Source organism: Hippopotamus amphibius, chromosome 2 (assembly GCF_030028045.1).
Source record: "Hippopotamus amphibius kiboko isolate mHipAmp2 chromosome 2, mHipAmp2.hap2, whole genome shotgun sequence".
Classification (NCBI taxonomy): domain Eukaryota; kingdom Metazoa; phylum Chordata; class Mammalia; order Artiodactyla; family Hippopotamidae; genus Hippopotamus; species Hippopotamus amphibius.
Window position 1 is genome coordinate 186332907 of NC_080187.1, and position 17096 is coordinate 186350002.

At 34.7% G+C, this 17096-nt stretch overlaps 1 protein-coding gene across 9 annotated transcripts in view; it reads right to left on the reverse strand.

Moving 5' to 3' along the window:
* The window catches only part of UBR1 (ubiquitin protein ligase E3 component n-recognin 1), a 154756-nt gene that overhangs the window by 33891 nt on the left and 103769 nt on the right, over window positions 1-17096 (reverse strand). For 7 of the 9 annotated variants that reach the window (XR_009051332.1, XR_009051331.1, XM_057721872.1 and 4 more), the window contains 7 exons: window positions 16051-16232; window positions 11711-11916; window positions 10218-10311; window positions 9304-9453; window positions 5722-5819; window positions 2926-3019; window positions 1440-1588 (listed from right to left, as the gene is read on the reverse strand). Coding sequence is in view for 7 of the 9 variants with exons in the window: in XM_057721872.1 (XP_057577855.1) it covers window positions 1440-1588; window positions 2926-3019; window positions 5722-5819; window positions 9304-9453; window positions 10218-10311; window positions 11711-11916; window positions 16051-16232 (973 nt within the window). In the remaining 2 variants the exon portion in view is untranslated. The remainder of the gene's footprint in view (window positions 1-1439; window positions 1589-2925; window positions 3020-5721; window positions 5820-9303; window positions 9454-10217; window positions 10312-11710; window positions 11917-16050; window positions 16233-17096) is intronic. The other 2 variants (XM_057721874.1, XM_057721873.1) reach the window with 2 other exon arrangements.

Genomic DNA, 17096 nt, shown 5'->3' on the forward strand with positions numbered 1-17096 from the left:
AGAGGTAAGTAATCTTATTGCTCTTTCAGGCACTATTTAAAAAGAACTAGATTTATAGGATAAAAGAAGATGAAATTGAAAATACCAAAAAACATGGGTTCAGAAATAGCATTGTATTCACTGGATGGAAAAAGCCCTATAGTGAAAACAATATAACACTCTATTAAATAGATTCCAATTACTATGTTACGGAAACACATATGAAGATTCATTTCCTATCCTCCAATGAATTTCTCATATTTTATGACAAAACTGTCACTTTTTAAAATATTCAATGCCTAAATATAAATTTCCAACTCCTAATGCTTGTGTTCCCAAAATAATAAAGTGTAAAATAGCTTCATTGGAAATCTAAAGGTATTTAGTAGATCATGACTCCAAAGGAATGCTTTACATTTCATATCAAATTGTTCAGATTCTACTTAAACCTCTCTTTTCCTTTTTTTTCCACTTTATTTAATCATAGTAAATATAAACCTATGTATTTATTTTTTACCCACAATTTAAGTCTGAAAGGTTTGGAAATGACTCCTAAAATCTGCTCACACAGACTGATGCTGGTATGCAGGAAGGCTCTGTGAAAGAAGTGGCTTCATGCTATTTAACTCAAATCATGAAATACTGTCTTATTACAAAACTGTATTTAAATGAAGAAAATGTGGTAGAACCACTAAATACAACCACAAAAAAAAAAAAAAAAAAAGAGGAAAATGAGTCTAAAACTGGCTTGGATAAAGATGACATGAAAGAAACTACAGTTCTTAAATTCTTTTTTCATGTAGTACCCTATATTGTGACTGTAATGAGCAAATAAACTCATTTAAAAATCTAAGCAATTCTTCACTGCTTCACTTCCCCCAGCTTTAATGAGATATAACACTGTGTAAATTTAAGGTATACAACCTCTTGATTTGATAGCTACACTTTTCTCTAAGAAGCTTTCAACATGGCAGAGAATTTGACAGTAGGCTTCCCTTCAGACTTAGTAAGTTTCTTTTTGCTAATCTCTCTCTCCTGACCACCTCAGTCTTCCTTTCTCTTTCCTAGTAATTTTTTAGATGACTTTGATTTACCTCTCTTTTTCTCTAAAAGTGTAAAAGAAAAATTTCTGGACATTTCTGGCTTGATTCTTCTTCCTTTTTCTCTCGATCTTCCAGCATTGTAACTCTGCTACCTTTCGAATACAGCTTGCTTCATGCTGTCCCTTTGAAGTATTTTTAGTTTATGTTGCATATTCCCAATTTTGTAATTAAAAGAGATCAATACAAAATATTCTTAGACTAAATGGTATCATGTCACTTAATCTACTGATATACCAAGAGTCCTTAATACAAGTCAAAGTATTCCAGGCCATCAGGGAAAAAAGGGAATAATTTTTGGTCAATCAATGTTAATTCTGTTTCTATAAAGCTCCAAACCAGTTCTCTTATAGGCTTTACCAATTGCCTGGATAGTGAAAGCACATGTGCTCCAGGTCATCATGGGGATTCGAGCATCCGTTTCATCAGGAGGCACTTTCAATCCGATTCTATAAATTGTTGTGGCAAAGAGAAGGACCATTTCCTTGATGCTATTAGAATATTTTATCCTAAAAATAAAACAAGAAAAATTTATACTGATATAATGGTTTAGTAAAACAGGCTACCTACTGAGAAGTCCAATTAGGTACTGAAGCAAGAACTGAACTCGTTTTGACAAAGTAAATTGCTCTTTGTCAAACTAGAGATAAAAGCAGCTGAAGAAGATTTATTCATTGAGAAAAAATGGGAAAAGCAGAATTATAACTACTATAGGTAGAAAAATGTCTCCAACAAAATGGTAATGACCCAGATGACTTCTTGTAAAAGATGCAGTAAATGAACACAGCAGAAAAGGTCCAGGTCCAAATTACGGAACAGACTGGTGAGAGGACTAAAACTCAGAGGAAACAGATCTGACGTACGTTTTAGTATATAGAAAAGGGACCAAAAAGTACTTCTGTGCTGATAGGGTGTGTGTGTGTGTGTGTGTGTGTGTGTGTGTGTAAGTAATAATAATAATAATACATGCACTAGCAAGGATAATTTTGGTTTCCTGAACTTCTATCTGTAACAAGTAACAAGTATTTTCAGTAGCAATGGGATACATAATGTAAACAAGGATCACAACTAGAAAAAAGTACCTCAGATAATATTTATTAAATAATAATATCTGACTTCGTCCCAACATGAGAGAGCAGCATAGACATATTTACACTACCAACTGTAAAATAGATAGCTAGTGGGAAGTTGCTGTAGAACAAAGGGAGATCAACTTGATGATGGGTGATGCCAGGACAGGGAGGGAGGAAGGGAGTCGCGGGAGGGAGGGAATATGGGGATACACGTCTAAGTACAGCTGATTCACTTTGGTGTACCTCAAAAACTGGTACAAGAGTGTAAAGCAATTATATTCCAATAAAGAGCTTAAAAAAATAATAATAATGTGATTTGGATAAATTATATTTTTCAAGTTGTCTTTACATAAATATCCTTCTATTAACCTTATGAGGTAAGTTAGGAGACCACTGTCTCAATCTTACAAACAAGAAAATGAACTGCGGTGGGGGTGGGGCAACCTGAGACTCTTCAGAAGTCACAGAGCAAGTCAGATGTGACTTTAACTTAAGTCTGTTAAATCCTGCTCTTCTCATAGGTTGGACTCTATAAAAATAGTGTTTTTGTTGGTCAAAAATAGTTAATTATAGGCACGGTTCAGCCTAATTACTCTCATATCTCAAACCACTTCATTTCATTAGTACAAATAAAACTCTAGGGAGAAAGGAACAAAATAAAAATGGGATAAAGAAAACAATTTTACAAATAAAACAGGAAGGAAAGAAGGAAGAATTGTTCTTCACTCTTATTTTCCCAACCATTTACAAACTTCTCTTGTTTAGATACTTACGAAGGCTGAACTCCAAAATTCAGGATAGAACAGAACTCCAAAGTGGAATCACCCATTCCTTGATCAAGTAAGAGGGGAAATGTTGTGTTTTCTTCTTATAAATTGAAAGGAAAAAGAAAGAAAAATCATGGGAGTTTAGCCTGACACACACTTTTCTAGCTTTTGTATGTTATATACAATCATTTTAGAAAACTTAGGAAATGCTAACAAGCAATAAATAATCATTCAAAATTTCTCCACTCAGATAACCAGATAGCATTCAGGTGATATTCTTCTGTTCTCCATATAAATGTTATACATGTAGATTTTCTTAAAAATGGACATCTCTAGTTGTTACTGGACAACAACATCTGTATCTCGCTTTTTCACTAATGGATCATAAATGCCTTCCACATCGGTAACTGCCCCTTTATATTTCTATTTTTAATGAGTGCACAGCATTCTTTTAGTAAGGCAGCATACATTAGCAAGAGCAAAGGGTCTGGAGCCAAGCTGCTTGGGTTTGAATCCCACCTCTGCCAGTGACTGTTACTATGACCTTGGGTGAATACTAAACCTCTCTGTGGCTCCACTTCCTCATCAAATTAGAAGTGTTATTTCTATCTGTGAAATGAGTCGTTTTTTTCTGGTGGCTCTTGAGACTCTTTTCTTCAACTTTGGTATTCAGCAGTTTGGGTATGACCTATCTAGGTATATTTTTAACTTTATCTGTTTGAGGTTCACTGAGCTTCTTAAATCTACAAATGTAAGCCTTTCACCAAATTTGGAAAATTTCCAGCTATTATTTCTTCACATATTTTTTTCTGTACCATCCTTTTTCTTTTCAGGACTTCAATGACACAAATGCTGGGTTAAAGGGAACAAAAAAAGGTTCCATATGTCCCTAAGGCTAGTTATTTTCTCCATTACTTTTCTGTCTAGTCTCCAGTGTATAATTTCCCCGATCTAATTTCAAATTCACTGACTCATCTCAACACCTCCATTCTACTACTGAGCCCATTCAGTTAATTTTTTATTTTATATAGTATTTTTTTTTCCAATTCTGTTATCTCTATTTGGTTCTTCTTTATAGTTTCTATTTTTTCCTGCTGAGAACTCCTATCTTTCCATCATTTCATGAGTGTTCACCTTTACTTCGTGTTTCATGATTATAAAACTGCTTTATACTTTTTTGCCTGAAAAGTTTAACATTAAAACACCTCAGGATTGGCCCTTGGCTGATTGTTTTTTCCTCGAGAGTTGGTCAGATTCTCCTGGTTCTCTGTACCTTGAGTAATTGTGGATTGTATCTTGGATATTTTGAATATTACATTGTGAATATATTTCAACATTACTGGCTCCCACTAAAATTCTCTGGAAAACTATACCTTTTTGTTGTTGTTCTAGTAGTCAATCAACCCAATTAGGTTCAACAACTTCTGTCTCACTCTCTGTGAGTGGTGGTTCCAGTGTTAGTTTTCAGAGCCTTTGCTATGCTGTTTTTGCATCTGCCAGTATATGTACTATTCAGGGCTTAGTCTGGGACTTGAGTGGTGGTTTAAAGCAGCTTCAGTCCCAAAGCTGTTGCTATGCTTCTTTGAGCCTGTTCTGCACATGTGCAGCTTAGAGATGAGCTCAGGATTTGTGCTGGTCTCAAAAGTAGGAGATTCCCTTCTATAGCTCTCTCCTCTCTGAGATTTCCCCCTATACTCACTAGCTCCAAGGGGCCCTTTTCCCCAGTTCCTCCAGTCAGAATGACTGACTTCTCTCAGTTGTAGTCCTCTGTGCTGTCACGCAGATTCATGTGACTGGAGCTAACCCTGGGACGAAGCTGTGAGGCAAAGAAAAAAAATGAGGATTCACCCTGCGGTTTTTGGAACACAGTGGTCCCATTTCTCCCAGTTCTTTTGGCCAGTAAGACTGGTTTTCTATTGGGATTTTAGATGTCTATGTGGCCACCATGGCAGTGCTGTTCCATGACTGGAGCTGGCCTTGGGAAGGAGCCAAAAGAGAGGAAAAAAAAAAAAAAACACCTCAACAGGAATTCCCTTTACACCCTCCAGCTGTGGGGTCTTCTTTTCCAGTCTTCTGGCCAGAAAGATGGGATCTCTCCTGGATTTTTTCTGTTCAAGTCCACTGCATAGTTCTGTGACTCAGGCTACCCTGGGGTTAAAACTGGGAAATAAAGGAGGGATAAAAAACCCCATGAAACTCACTGCATGTACTAAACATTCCTTAGATTTTTACCTCCTCCCAATCTGCCTGCCATTGTTTATTTCTCAGAGTCTTTAGGTAATCTCATTTCTCAATTGTAAAGAACACATAAATGAGGTAATAATTTCCAAATTTTTTGTTGTTATTAATATTAATTACAACATATTATTAATAATAGTTAACACTTATATAGTATTTACTATGTACCATGCACTGTTCTACTTTATGTAGGATAACTCAATCTTCCAATCAATGAGATACGTACTATTACCATTTCCACTTTGTAAATAAGAAAGCTGACGCACAGAGAGGATAAGTAACTTGCCCAAGGTCACACAGACAGTAAGTGATGGATTTAAGATTTAATACCAAGCATTGTGACTCCAGATTAATTACTGTCTATACTGCCTTCTAGTATGAAAAATTATTAAATTAAGTGATTTTAAGCCAAACTTAGCCTTGACCTAAAAAAACCTCTACTTCCTAATATTTAACAAATCTGTATTTGCAAACCATATTTTAGAGCAATAAATACTTTCAAAAAAATAAAGACTCTGACACTTTAATCTCACACAACTAAACATAAAATAGTTGTAAGCAAACCTTTAGCATGTTTCATATTATAACCTGTTATTCTGGCCAGAACAGTCTGTATCCATTGTGTCAGGGTCAAAAGTTGAGCAAGAGCTTCTGTATTCTCACTGAAAAATGATATTTAAAAATTATTAAAGCCATCGGCGTGAAATCAAACTGAAAAGCTGAATTTGTAGGGTCTCTGCATGGATAAACAACTATATGAAAAAGTCAAACTCCTCCAGATCAGCTTCCTAGGTCATAGAAATACATGTGCCTAAAAATATAATTTTTGAGAGGGAAGAAAAATTTTAAAGTACAAAGAACAAGATATCACCCATTCGCCAATCACCTGGAAGTAATAAATGTCAGTAAATGAAATCACCGTTCTAGCTGCTCAAGTCAAAAACTAGGTTTCATCAAGGCTATATCTGATTCCTCACACCCCACACTCTAATCTATCACCTAGTGTTATAGGTTTTACCTTCTAAATATATCCCAAGTTAATCACTTCTTTCTATCTCCATCCTTATTACCCTAACCCAACTTACATTATCCCTCATCTGGACTACTTCAACAGCCTGTTCTTCCTGCTTCCACAACAGTGCTTCTTTAGTTATCTATGTATTCATCATACAACAGTCAGGAAGGTCTTTTAACAATATAAATCAGATTGTATCACTTCCCTATCCAAAACATTCTAATGGCTTTCCGTCACACATAAAATACAGTTCTAACTTCCAATCTCAGCTCATAAGCCCTTTTAGGATCTGGTTCCTTGCTCCATTCCAAGTGCCTTGAACTTGCTACCTTCTTGCTGTTCCTCCAACATGCTGGTGTGTTCCTACCTCAAGGTCTCTCCTCTTAATATTGCCTGTGCTTAGAATTCTCTTCTCTCAGAGAGTAGCACTGCTTGTCCTTCATTTCATTCAGATCTCTATCCAGATGTCACCATCTCAGAGAGGAGCTCCCTGCTGAGTCAGTCTATAAAAGAACCTCATGCACTGGTCGGTCTCTAGCCCTTTTAGTTTTTCACAATATTTCTCACCACTTAATACTCCGTATTTACATGTTTATTGTTGGTCTTTTCTCCTCTGTAATATAAATTCCGTAAGAGCAGGGGCTTGGCCCAAACTGTTATTAACAACCAAGGGGGACCAGAAACAGTGCTATTAAAAAGGACTACAAAGTAGAAATCTGCTTTCTGAAAGGACAGTTTTAAGTGAAGTTAAAATATATAATGAACTGTACCAAAATTCACATCTCTGGGTAGAAATTTGACCTAAGAATTTTTTCAGTTCTCAGAAAGTGTACTCTAATTTGTTATGACCGATTTTCTTTAAAAATGCCAGCTTATCATTAGTTTTGATAAAGTTTTTTATGTGCTCTTATTAGTATCTTAGGTTATACTCATGTTGATTTTCTAACAAAAGAGGCGATATAGGTAAGTTCAAATGCCTAATAAAAATGTTATGTATAATTATGTATTTCAGATCCCAAATAACAAAATTGTTACTACAGATTAAAAGTGTCACAGGGTTTGAAGAGACCTCATTGTAAGGATCAGTCTAACTTTACAAATGACTGCCCTGAAGCATTCTATTCTTAAAGATATCAAGGAAAGAAGGTGCTGAATATTCCTTTAGAGAATAATTTACATGTTTAATAATTCTTACTTGGGGAACCATTACGTAAAATAGGCTTGTACAGGCTAACAAGAAGTTGGACAGTCATTTTATTTTATTATGATTTATTTTATCTTTGTCTTCACGTGTGTAGTTAGGTGAGGTTTTAGTCAGGTCTAGATTCATATCCTTGATCTGTCTTGGGACAAGTAAAAACCACTCATAGTCTCCAATTCCTTACCTTTAAATGGGAATAAGTACCTCCCTTCATTAGACAATTTTGGGAATAAAAAAACATACATGGCTAGTGCTTGGTAGAATGCTTAGAACATATGTTAGTCAAAAAATAAAAGATAAATCTTTCTGATGCCACCTTCTTCCCTAAAAGATGACATTCTATGTCCTAATACACTAAGTAGGAGACAATTCAAAATGATGTTTTCTAATGACATGGAACAGTAGAGACAGAGCAACCACTTATTGACCTTGATTGCCAAACCTATCACCTTTGAACTCTTTTGTCATGGAAACATGTTAAAAGTGTTTTTATCAATAAAATCATTTTCTTTAGCAAAATTCAGGTCTATTACTACAAATTCACTGAGTTAAAAAAAACTGAAGTAGGGCTTCCCTGGCAGCATAATGGTTGGGAATCCGCCTGCCAATGCAGGGACACGGGTTCAAGCCCTGGTCTGGGAGGATCCCACGTGCTGAGGAGCAGCTGGGCGCATGCGCCACAACTATTGAGCCCATGTGCCATGACTGCTGAGGCCCTTGGGCTTCGAGCCCGTACTCCACAACAAGGGAAGCCAACGTGATGAGAATCCCGGGCACCACAGTGAAGAGTGGCCCCTGCTTGCCACAACTAGAGAAAGCCCTGTACGCAGCAATGAAGACCCAACAGAGCCATAAATAAATAAATAAATAAATACTCAATTATAAAAAAAAAAATGAAGTAACAACTATAATAAATAATACTGTTATCATCATGTAGAATAGTGAGAATATAGAAATATATGATTAAATGTTCTAGTTGTCATAAAAAAACTAATACATTTGCTGTTAAATTCCATTCACAGATGGTCAGAATATAAGTTTAAAAATTTATTCTAAACACTAAAAAACTATCCATAGGTGAATCTATTGTTTTTATTTACTTTTATAGTTAACATTTCATCCATGTCTCTACAACTACAGCATTTGGATCTTCAGAAAAATAGAATAAAAATAATAATACAGGACTTCCCTGGTGGCGTAGTGGTTAAGAATCTGCCTGCCCAATGCAAGGGATATGAGTTAGATCCCTGCGCCAGGAAGATCCCACATGCAGTGGAACAACTAAGCCCGTGCACCACAACTACTGAGCCTGTGCTCTAGAGCCCATGAGCCACAACTATTGAGCCTGTGTGCCACAACTACTGAAGCCCATGCACCTAGAGCCCATGCTCCACAACAAGAGAAGCCATCTCAGTGAGGAGCCCACGCACTGCAACGAAGAGTAACCCCCACTTGCCGCAACTAGAGAAAGCCCATGTGCAGCAACAAAGACCCAACACAGCCAATAAATAAACAAATAAATAAACTTATTAAAAAGTAATAATAATAATACAAAGACCTGCAGAGCAACCAAACTCTAAACAGCAACTCTAATGCTGGCAAAGGACTATAAGAAAGGAATGAATCTTCTCTGCAACTTTTTTCTTTCTGTGAGTGCTAAGATAGAGATCAAAGTTCTACTGCTTTAATGGCTGCTGGAAGACAGATGCAAAACATGTAGACTTGAGTAAATGAATATTCCAGTTCTTTTAGAAACCAAAAATTGGGGCTTTTATCATATTTTTAAAGTTGAATACAAGTTATGAAATGAAAGAGTATTAATTACTTTAAATAGCAAAAAAAGAAACTAGTAATCTAATCAAAACAGCCACAATGAAAGGATTAAAGACAACTTTAAAAAAAATTAACCAAAACATAAATTAAAATATACCTGTTTATCCTTTGAGGTTGCAAAGGAATAATGGGGATCACAGTGTTACATAGAGACTTGCAAAGAGGGCAAAGATATTCTCCACTCTCCAAGTCAAAAAGGTCAACATGAATGCGCTGCTGAGAGCTCAGCTGTACAGCTTCAAAATATCTGCAAAATTCCAAGACATAGGTCCATTCAAAACTACACATGTATTTTTGCTCTAATGCAAGTGAAAAAAAACCTGGAGTTTTTGCCTCAATAAACATCTTTAGAATCTACATGCAAAAATACACAAATTACAATTACAGCAGAAACAGGATGCCCATTCTTTTGGGGGGCACACTGGAGGACACATCAGGGCAGAAACAAATTTAAAATAGTTTAACTGAATTACAACTTGTCTCCTGCTTCAACAGCATGGAAATACAGTATAGATACTATGTCCCTCAGTTTCCAATGACCAACTGAAGTAGTAAGGGCTATTATGGGAAAATTATGTATTTTAATCCTGATGCTAAAAAGGTAAATCCTATACCAAATACTTCCCAGGAATTATATTTCTGAATTTTTATCTCTTTCAGACATACAACTAGAATTTCATGTCCTATTCTATCTCAAAGGTACTTTTCACTCTATATTTTGAGGGGAATGAGATTTTTATAAAGATTACTGCTTCTTTTATACACATACTGATTAAGAGAGACTAATTGGCTTGTGGAAAGCAAGTACAGTGAAAATTTTAATTTGATAACTTTACACACCCATTTCTAAGGGTGATATTAAAATGAGTATCATGCAAACAAAATTAGCAATTAAAACTGCTTCAATTATTCAAATAAGAAGAAGACATGAGAAAACACGCCGTTTTGTGGCCTTTAGAAAACTTCAATATTCCTAGCTTCTTTCAAGAACGTGTCAGAAGGACAACTTACTTCTGCCAGCACATTGCATGCATTACATGACCACAGCTTCCTGTGTAAGTTCCATATGCCAAGTCTGAATCCATGAAAAGTGGGTCCACGGTTTCTGATACAGAAAGACAAAAATATGAGGTATGTATTAATCTGTCCCACAATCATAAAAAGAAACCAAACCAAAAAAAGAGGTTATCAGGTCTAAACTTCTAATCATAAACTTTCTTAGGAATGTCCAAGAAAAGTGTCACAACATGAGGGTAGTAGGATATATATTCTTAATAGTAAGAAATAAGAGGAAAATATAAAGCTAGACCTCTAGGCATGATTAGTATGGATTAATGACAACTTCTATTCTTGATGTACATTTTTATTTTAACATTAGGTTTAAGTTGCATTATCTCGGTTGTTGAAGCAATTTTCTATGATTGAAGCACAATTTACTTTTGTATTTTAAAAGTGATTTGACTGGATAATTTTAAGGGATATTTAGGAGCATTATAATCTACTGGATAAGAGCACAGACCATGTGGTTCAAAATCTGATTTCATCATTTATAACTTGTGGCCTCTGGCAAGTTACTTAATTTCTCTGTGCCTCAGTTTCTTCATCTGTAAATGGAGCCAATATTGGAACCTAAATCACAGGGCCGTTGTGAGGATTAAGTGAGTAAATACACATAAAGCACTTAATCAGTGCCTGGCACATGGTGAGTGCTCATTAAATGTTAGCCTTTTTTATCATTATTATTATTCCAAGGGTATTTGAAAAATAAAGCAGGTAACTCCTGATGTGACGTAAGAATTACAACATATTACCTATTTAGTACTCTGGCCAAGAAAATGTTTAACAAGAACGTAATCACACGGCAACAATCAGACAAATCCACAATGTAAGATACTGTACAGGACAACTGGCCTGTATTCTTCAAAAAAATTATCATGAAAAAAAAAAGGGAAGAGGCAAATGACTATTCTAGATTAAAACAGACATAACAAAAGCAACATATGAAACAGGTCTGAATCCTAAATGGAAAAAAAAAGTCTAGCTAAAAAAAAAGACATTTTGAGGGTAGGTGGGAAAATTCAAATATGGATTTTATCTTACATGATATTCCTGAATTAGTAATTTTCTTAAATGTTATACTGGTATGGCAGACATATAATAGATTAGTTTTAGACAATGCATGTGGAAATATTTAGGGATGAAATGTCATGAATTCCTACTTTCAAATGGTTCAGCAAAAAGAAATGGAGATAGAAAGACAGACAGACAGAAGACAGAATGAGCAATGTGGCCATGTACTAACCAAATTTAAAAAACAGACAAAGGAGCCGACATGGCATGTAAAACCTAGCATCCATTTTGTGATGGATAATTGTGATCTCACCAAATAAGGCTAAATACAGTCTCACTCCCAAACTTCTTTCAGATAGTATTTCTTCTAATTATACAAGTATGAAAAGTATGAAAAGAAATGTTCAAAAATACATTTATTAAACAATACATACCCCCTGAAAGTTCTATGGGTTTTCCCCTGTGCTGGGTTAAGGCGGTGGATTTCTGGACACAGGCCGATAATACCATGGCATTATTTTCTATTTTCACCTCTTGTTCTTCTTGGCAGAGGATGCATGTCAGCACCTCCTTTTCAGTAACAGACGGACCCCGTTTAGGACCCAAAGCAATTCTAGAGTAGTCACTGACTGCTGGGGTGCTACCAAGAGAAACGACCAGAAATGAGGACACATGTTTTGGTCACTTGTCTTTATATTTTGGTAGATTTTAAGTATCTTTAGGGCAAGAACTTCAAGAATAAAAATAATAAAAATTATATTTAGTAATATTAGCCTAAAATCTTCCCTCCTGATTTTTCTGGCTTTTATCAATTAACTTGCTTACTAGAAAATACATTCTGTGCTGCTAAGTGAAAACAAAAAAACAAAAAACAGCAAAGTAGGAGGCATATTAAAATTAAACTTAACTTATTGTACCAAGAAGCTGGGTTGTTTTTTCTGACTATAAAAGTAATACGTGCTTATTAAGAAATTTGGAAAGTCTAGAAAAGTATAAAGAAGAAAATAAAAAGCATTATACTCTCAAAAACTAGAAATAACCACTTGTATATTTCCTTCCAGTCTTTCTATTTATAACATTTTTTACATAATTAAGATCACATTACATAGACAGTTTGTGTCCTGCTTTATTCACTTATATCTTAGCTATTTTCTCACATCATTAAAATTGCTTCAGGAACATTTTTTTTTTTAATATTTATTTATTTGGCTGCACCAGGTCTTAGCTGTGGCATGCAGGATCTAGTTCCCTGACCAGGGATCAAACTCGGGCCCCTTGCACTGGGAGCGCAGAGTCTTAACTGCGGGACCACCAGGGAAGTCCCCAGAAACATTTTTAAATGGCTGTACAGTACTCTCACTATATGCGCCATAATAGTTTTATCCATTCCCTCTTATTAGGCATTTAAGTTGCTATTCTACTTTGGTAGCTATTAAAATTAAAATATACATCTTAATGATTTAGCAATTCATAACGTATTCAATGTGTACAATAATGATAATATAATAAATAAGAGCAAATACTTCTAAAACACTAATCGTAATGTAAGGCACTGTTTCAAATACTTTGTTATGTTACTTCAATTAATCCTTCCAACAATCCTATAAGGTAGGTACTATTATTATCTCTATTTTTCAGATGAAGAAGAAACTGAGGTCTAGAGATGGTAAGAGACTTATCTAATGATTCATTTAGGAAGTAACTGGGCCAGGATTTAACCCAGATGATCTGACTTCACAGCCCATGCTGTGTAATACTGTCTCTCTATTGGTGCAAGAAGCTCCCTGAAATATCATATATCATCCAACAAACTGGAAATAAATGGTCATTATCAATGTAAGTGAAATTACATAATACAGAATATTACGCACTGTTTAAAAGGTGGCTCTCGGCTAGGTGTGGTATTACCTTCTAGGAGGCATCCAGCAACATGTGGTTAAAGTTAACTTCTTGGTTATCATAAGGACTAAGGGACACTACTGGACTTCAGTGGATGAGGGGCCAGAGATGCTAAATGTCCTGCAATTCATCAGGCATGAAAAAGAACTGCTGCCCAAATGCCAAGAAAGAGAAACACTGAGCTTGTTTTTTTGGTTTGGTTTTTGTTTTAATATTTACTTATTTATTTGGCTGCCTCGGGTCTTGGTTGTGGCATGTAGGATCTTTAGTTGTGGCATGCGGGCTCTTAGCTGTGGCATGCAGGATCTAGTTCTCTGACCAGGGATCGAACCCAGGCCTCCTGCATTCGGAGTGTGGAGTCTTAATCACTGGACCACCAGGGAAGTCCTTGAGCTTGTTTTATATGTAAGAACACAAGTATACAGATTTCTAAGACATAATAGTAAATGAAAATGGAAAATTGAAGAATGATACATACATAATACCATTTATGCAAACAAAACAAAAGGCTGAATGACACTATATAATTTCTACGGTTACATATATTTGTATGTAATAGCACAGTAAAAATTCTTATAAGATATACATAAAACTTATAACCAGAGTATCTCTGAGGAAGGGCAGAAAGGGGTACAGGATTTGGGCCAGTACTCAAATGGAACTTTAGCTTTATCTCTAACATCTGCATTTTAAAAGGAAAATGTGTTAATATAACTGTAATTAAAATTTTGTTTTAAAACATGCAAGAGAATATACTTGTGACTTTGGGATAGGAAAAGCCTTCTTAAACGAGATACAAAAAGTTAAAACTCTAGAAGACTGAGAAATCTGTCTTTATCAACATTGAAAACTTCATTATGGCTAAAATTCCATAATTAATGTTAAATAAACAGGGACAAAATATGGGAAACACGCAACAAACTTTAATATACATAATTTTAAAGGACTTCTAGAAATCAGTAAGACAAAAGTAAAGCACCCAACAGAGACGGGCAAAGGATAATAGGAGGCAATTCTCAGAAGACAAAATGTAACAGGCTAGTGAATAATTATAAGAAAAGATGCTCAACCTAGTACCAACTAATCAGGGAATTTCAGAAGGTCACAAATTTGTAATTTTGATTATATCAAATATTTTCAAGTACTGATAATTTTAAGTATTGGTGAGAATGAAAGAAACAGGAACTCTTCATACACTGCTGGGAGTAGAAACTGGTGAAACTACTTTGGAGGGCAGTGTGGCAGTACCTATTAAAATTTTAAATAATTATGACCCAGCCCTTCCACTTATTAGATTCCACCCTTGAGAAAAGTACTTGTAGAACTGCACAAGGGGGAACATACAAAAACGTTCTTACACGTTGTTTGTAATATGGGAAAACTGGGAAATAAGGGAAAAACAACTTAAATGTCCAAATCTGATAAATAAAATATTGCATATCCATACTATGGAATACAATGCAGCAGTCATAAAGAATGATGCAGAATCTACACTACAGGTCTATCTGTATTGACATGAAAAGACTTAAAAGACACTGAATGAAAAAGCAAGCCGTAGAACAAAAAGTGTGGTAAAATTTTAAAAAGCCACTAAAACACACAAAATAAGACTCATTATTCACATACACATGTTTACAAATGCATAGAAATACACCTAGAACAATAGTTATTTGTAACAATGGTTATCTGTGGAGAAAGATCAGGAATGTAGAGGATGGTCAAAGGGGACTTACTGTGTTATGTGAATTGTTTTCAATGAGAATACATACACAATTTTATGTGTACAATCAGGCAATAAAAATATATTATGAAAGCATTAGAGCCGTTAATTAATTCTGAGTACATTTCTGCTTACATCCTCTTGTTTGAATCAATATACAGTTCATTACTTTCTAAATATTATATTGTTAATATGTATTATTGAGAGGGTGGGGACTTCTGCTTGTTGTTTACAGTTTTGTATTAGTGTCTAGTTTTATTACTGTTGTCATCCCAGGATAGTTTACCGTCATATATATATATATTAATCTTTAAAACAGAGTCAATGTTCTTTGTGGTTCTTTGTTAGCATACTCAGCTTCAGGATTACAGACACATTATGTAGAGTATAATGTTTCTACTGTTATTGCAGAAACATAATTTCCTAAAAGTATCCACAACACACATTGTTTTAAAAAGCAGGGAAAGCTTGTTTTTAAAAATAAGCATAGAAGGTATTTTCAACATTTTAAATTGGAATGCTTTTCAAAGTACTATTATTTTGCCTCCTCCCTTTTCTCACTGTATCTAAATAGCCCACAAAGCACTGCTCTCAGAGAGTTAACCGATTTCCCCAAGAGCACACCACAGTCTCATAGTCAGAAAACAAAGTTTACTGATTTCCATTCCAAGGTTTACTGCTCTCCATGACTATAACTACAGGCATTGTCTTCTTTCTTTTTCAGAAAATAAAAACTAACATGGACCATCTTTTTCAGGTGAAGGGTTTTTTTCAAAACTGTAATAACAGCAGTCATTTTTTATCAGAACGAATAAAAACGACATGGAATATATGAACTGATATATATATAACTGATATATAGATATATACCTAAAAAAGCCCTCGAATACAAGAAAAGAGGAGCTGATTTCTATCTTTGCTGTTTCCATCATCATGTCTTTTTGTGCATAAGGGTCCCGATAAACTTCACTGCACACTTCAACAGTTTATCAACATAAAACTATATCCAGTAAGAGACTTTACTGTGCCCTTGCTAGCTTAAGAATAGTGTAATTTCTCTTACTTTAAAATATGTTGTGAAAAAACATTATTTAAAGTGAGTAATTTTTCCTCCAAGAGACTGAGATGCTAATTTTAAATTTTGCTTTGTTTTACCTCTCTTCTTCCATAATAGAGTCTTCTTTCCCAGACATTTCTGACGTACTATCATACATGAGTTTGTGAGTTTCAATGAAGTTTTTCTGTAAGGCAGACATCTGAGCCATGATCTTCTGGCGATGCAGCCTAGCAGCTTCAGCTTTTCTTTTTCGTTCTGCTTTTTCTTTATCATGAGTAATCTGGGTATTAAGAGACCACAAAAATTAGGTAAGATCCATTGTTAAAATTTACATATATTGTTCAGTCAGGCAAAATTTCCTAGAGTAAAGCTAGATTTAATCCAATGCCTCAACATTAACATACAGGCTCATCACATCATACAACTAATTGTTCCTTTGGTTACTTTAATAATTCAGCTTATTAAAAAACTTTTTTTAACTTAAAAGGCCAAGTATCTTAAATATCTAATAGACTGCCTTTTATAGTCAATGCAGGTATATTAAGAAACAAAATTAAATGAAACAATAATTTTGAATCATTTGTCAATCATTTAACCACTGACATTTATTTAATCAATTTAAAGCCAACTTGATGATGTCTAACAGTTACTCCTAAACACACAGCTAAGAATGAGAACTTTAACAACATTACTGAGATGTACTGGTGTCTTTTTATTTATTTTAAATTAAGTCCAGTGTTTTTCTTTTAGGAAAGATAATTAATAACCACAAGTAATAATATTCTAATAATTTTAAGACTAGAATCATCAAAACCTGATTCATTATATTATGAAAATTCATAACCTAAATATTATTGCATGTCATTGAATCTAAGAGGCACCATAATCTTGTGTTCCACTAAGAATGCTGTTGATTAAATAATAAGAAGGCATGAACTGTAAGATGTATTCCAATTTTGGATATTAAAATATTTCAAAAATTAATAAAATATGGTATTTTCAACAGACCTCCACTGAACATCAATTTCCTCTGTTTTTGTGAAATACATATATTATATTGGATAACTATGTATGTCAAGTACCACTAATCCCTGTGGTACAGAAACACAATGAACAAAAAGAAGATAGACATCTTATATACCTT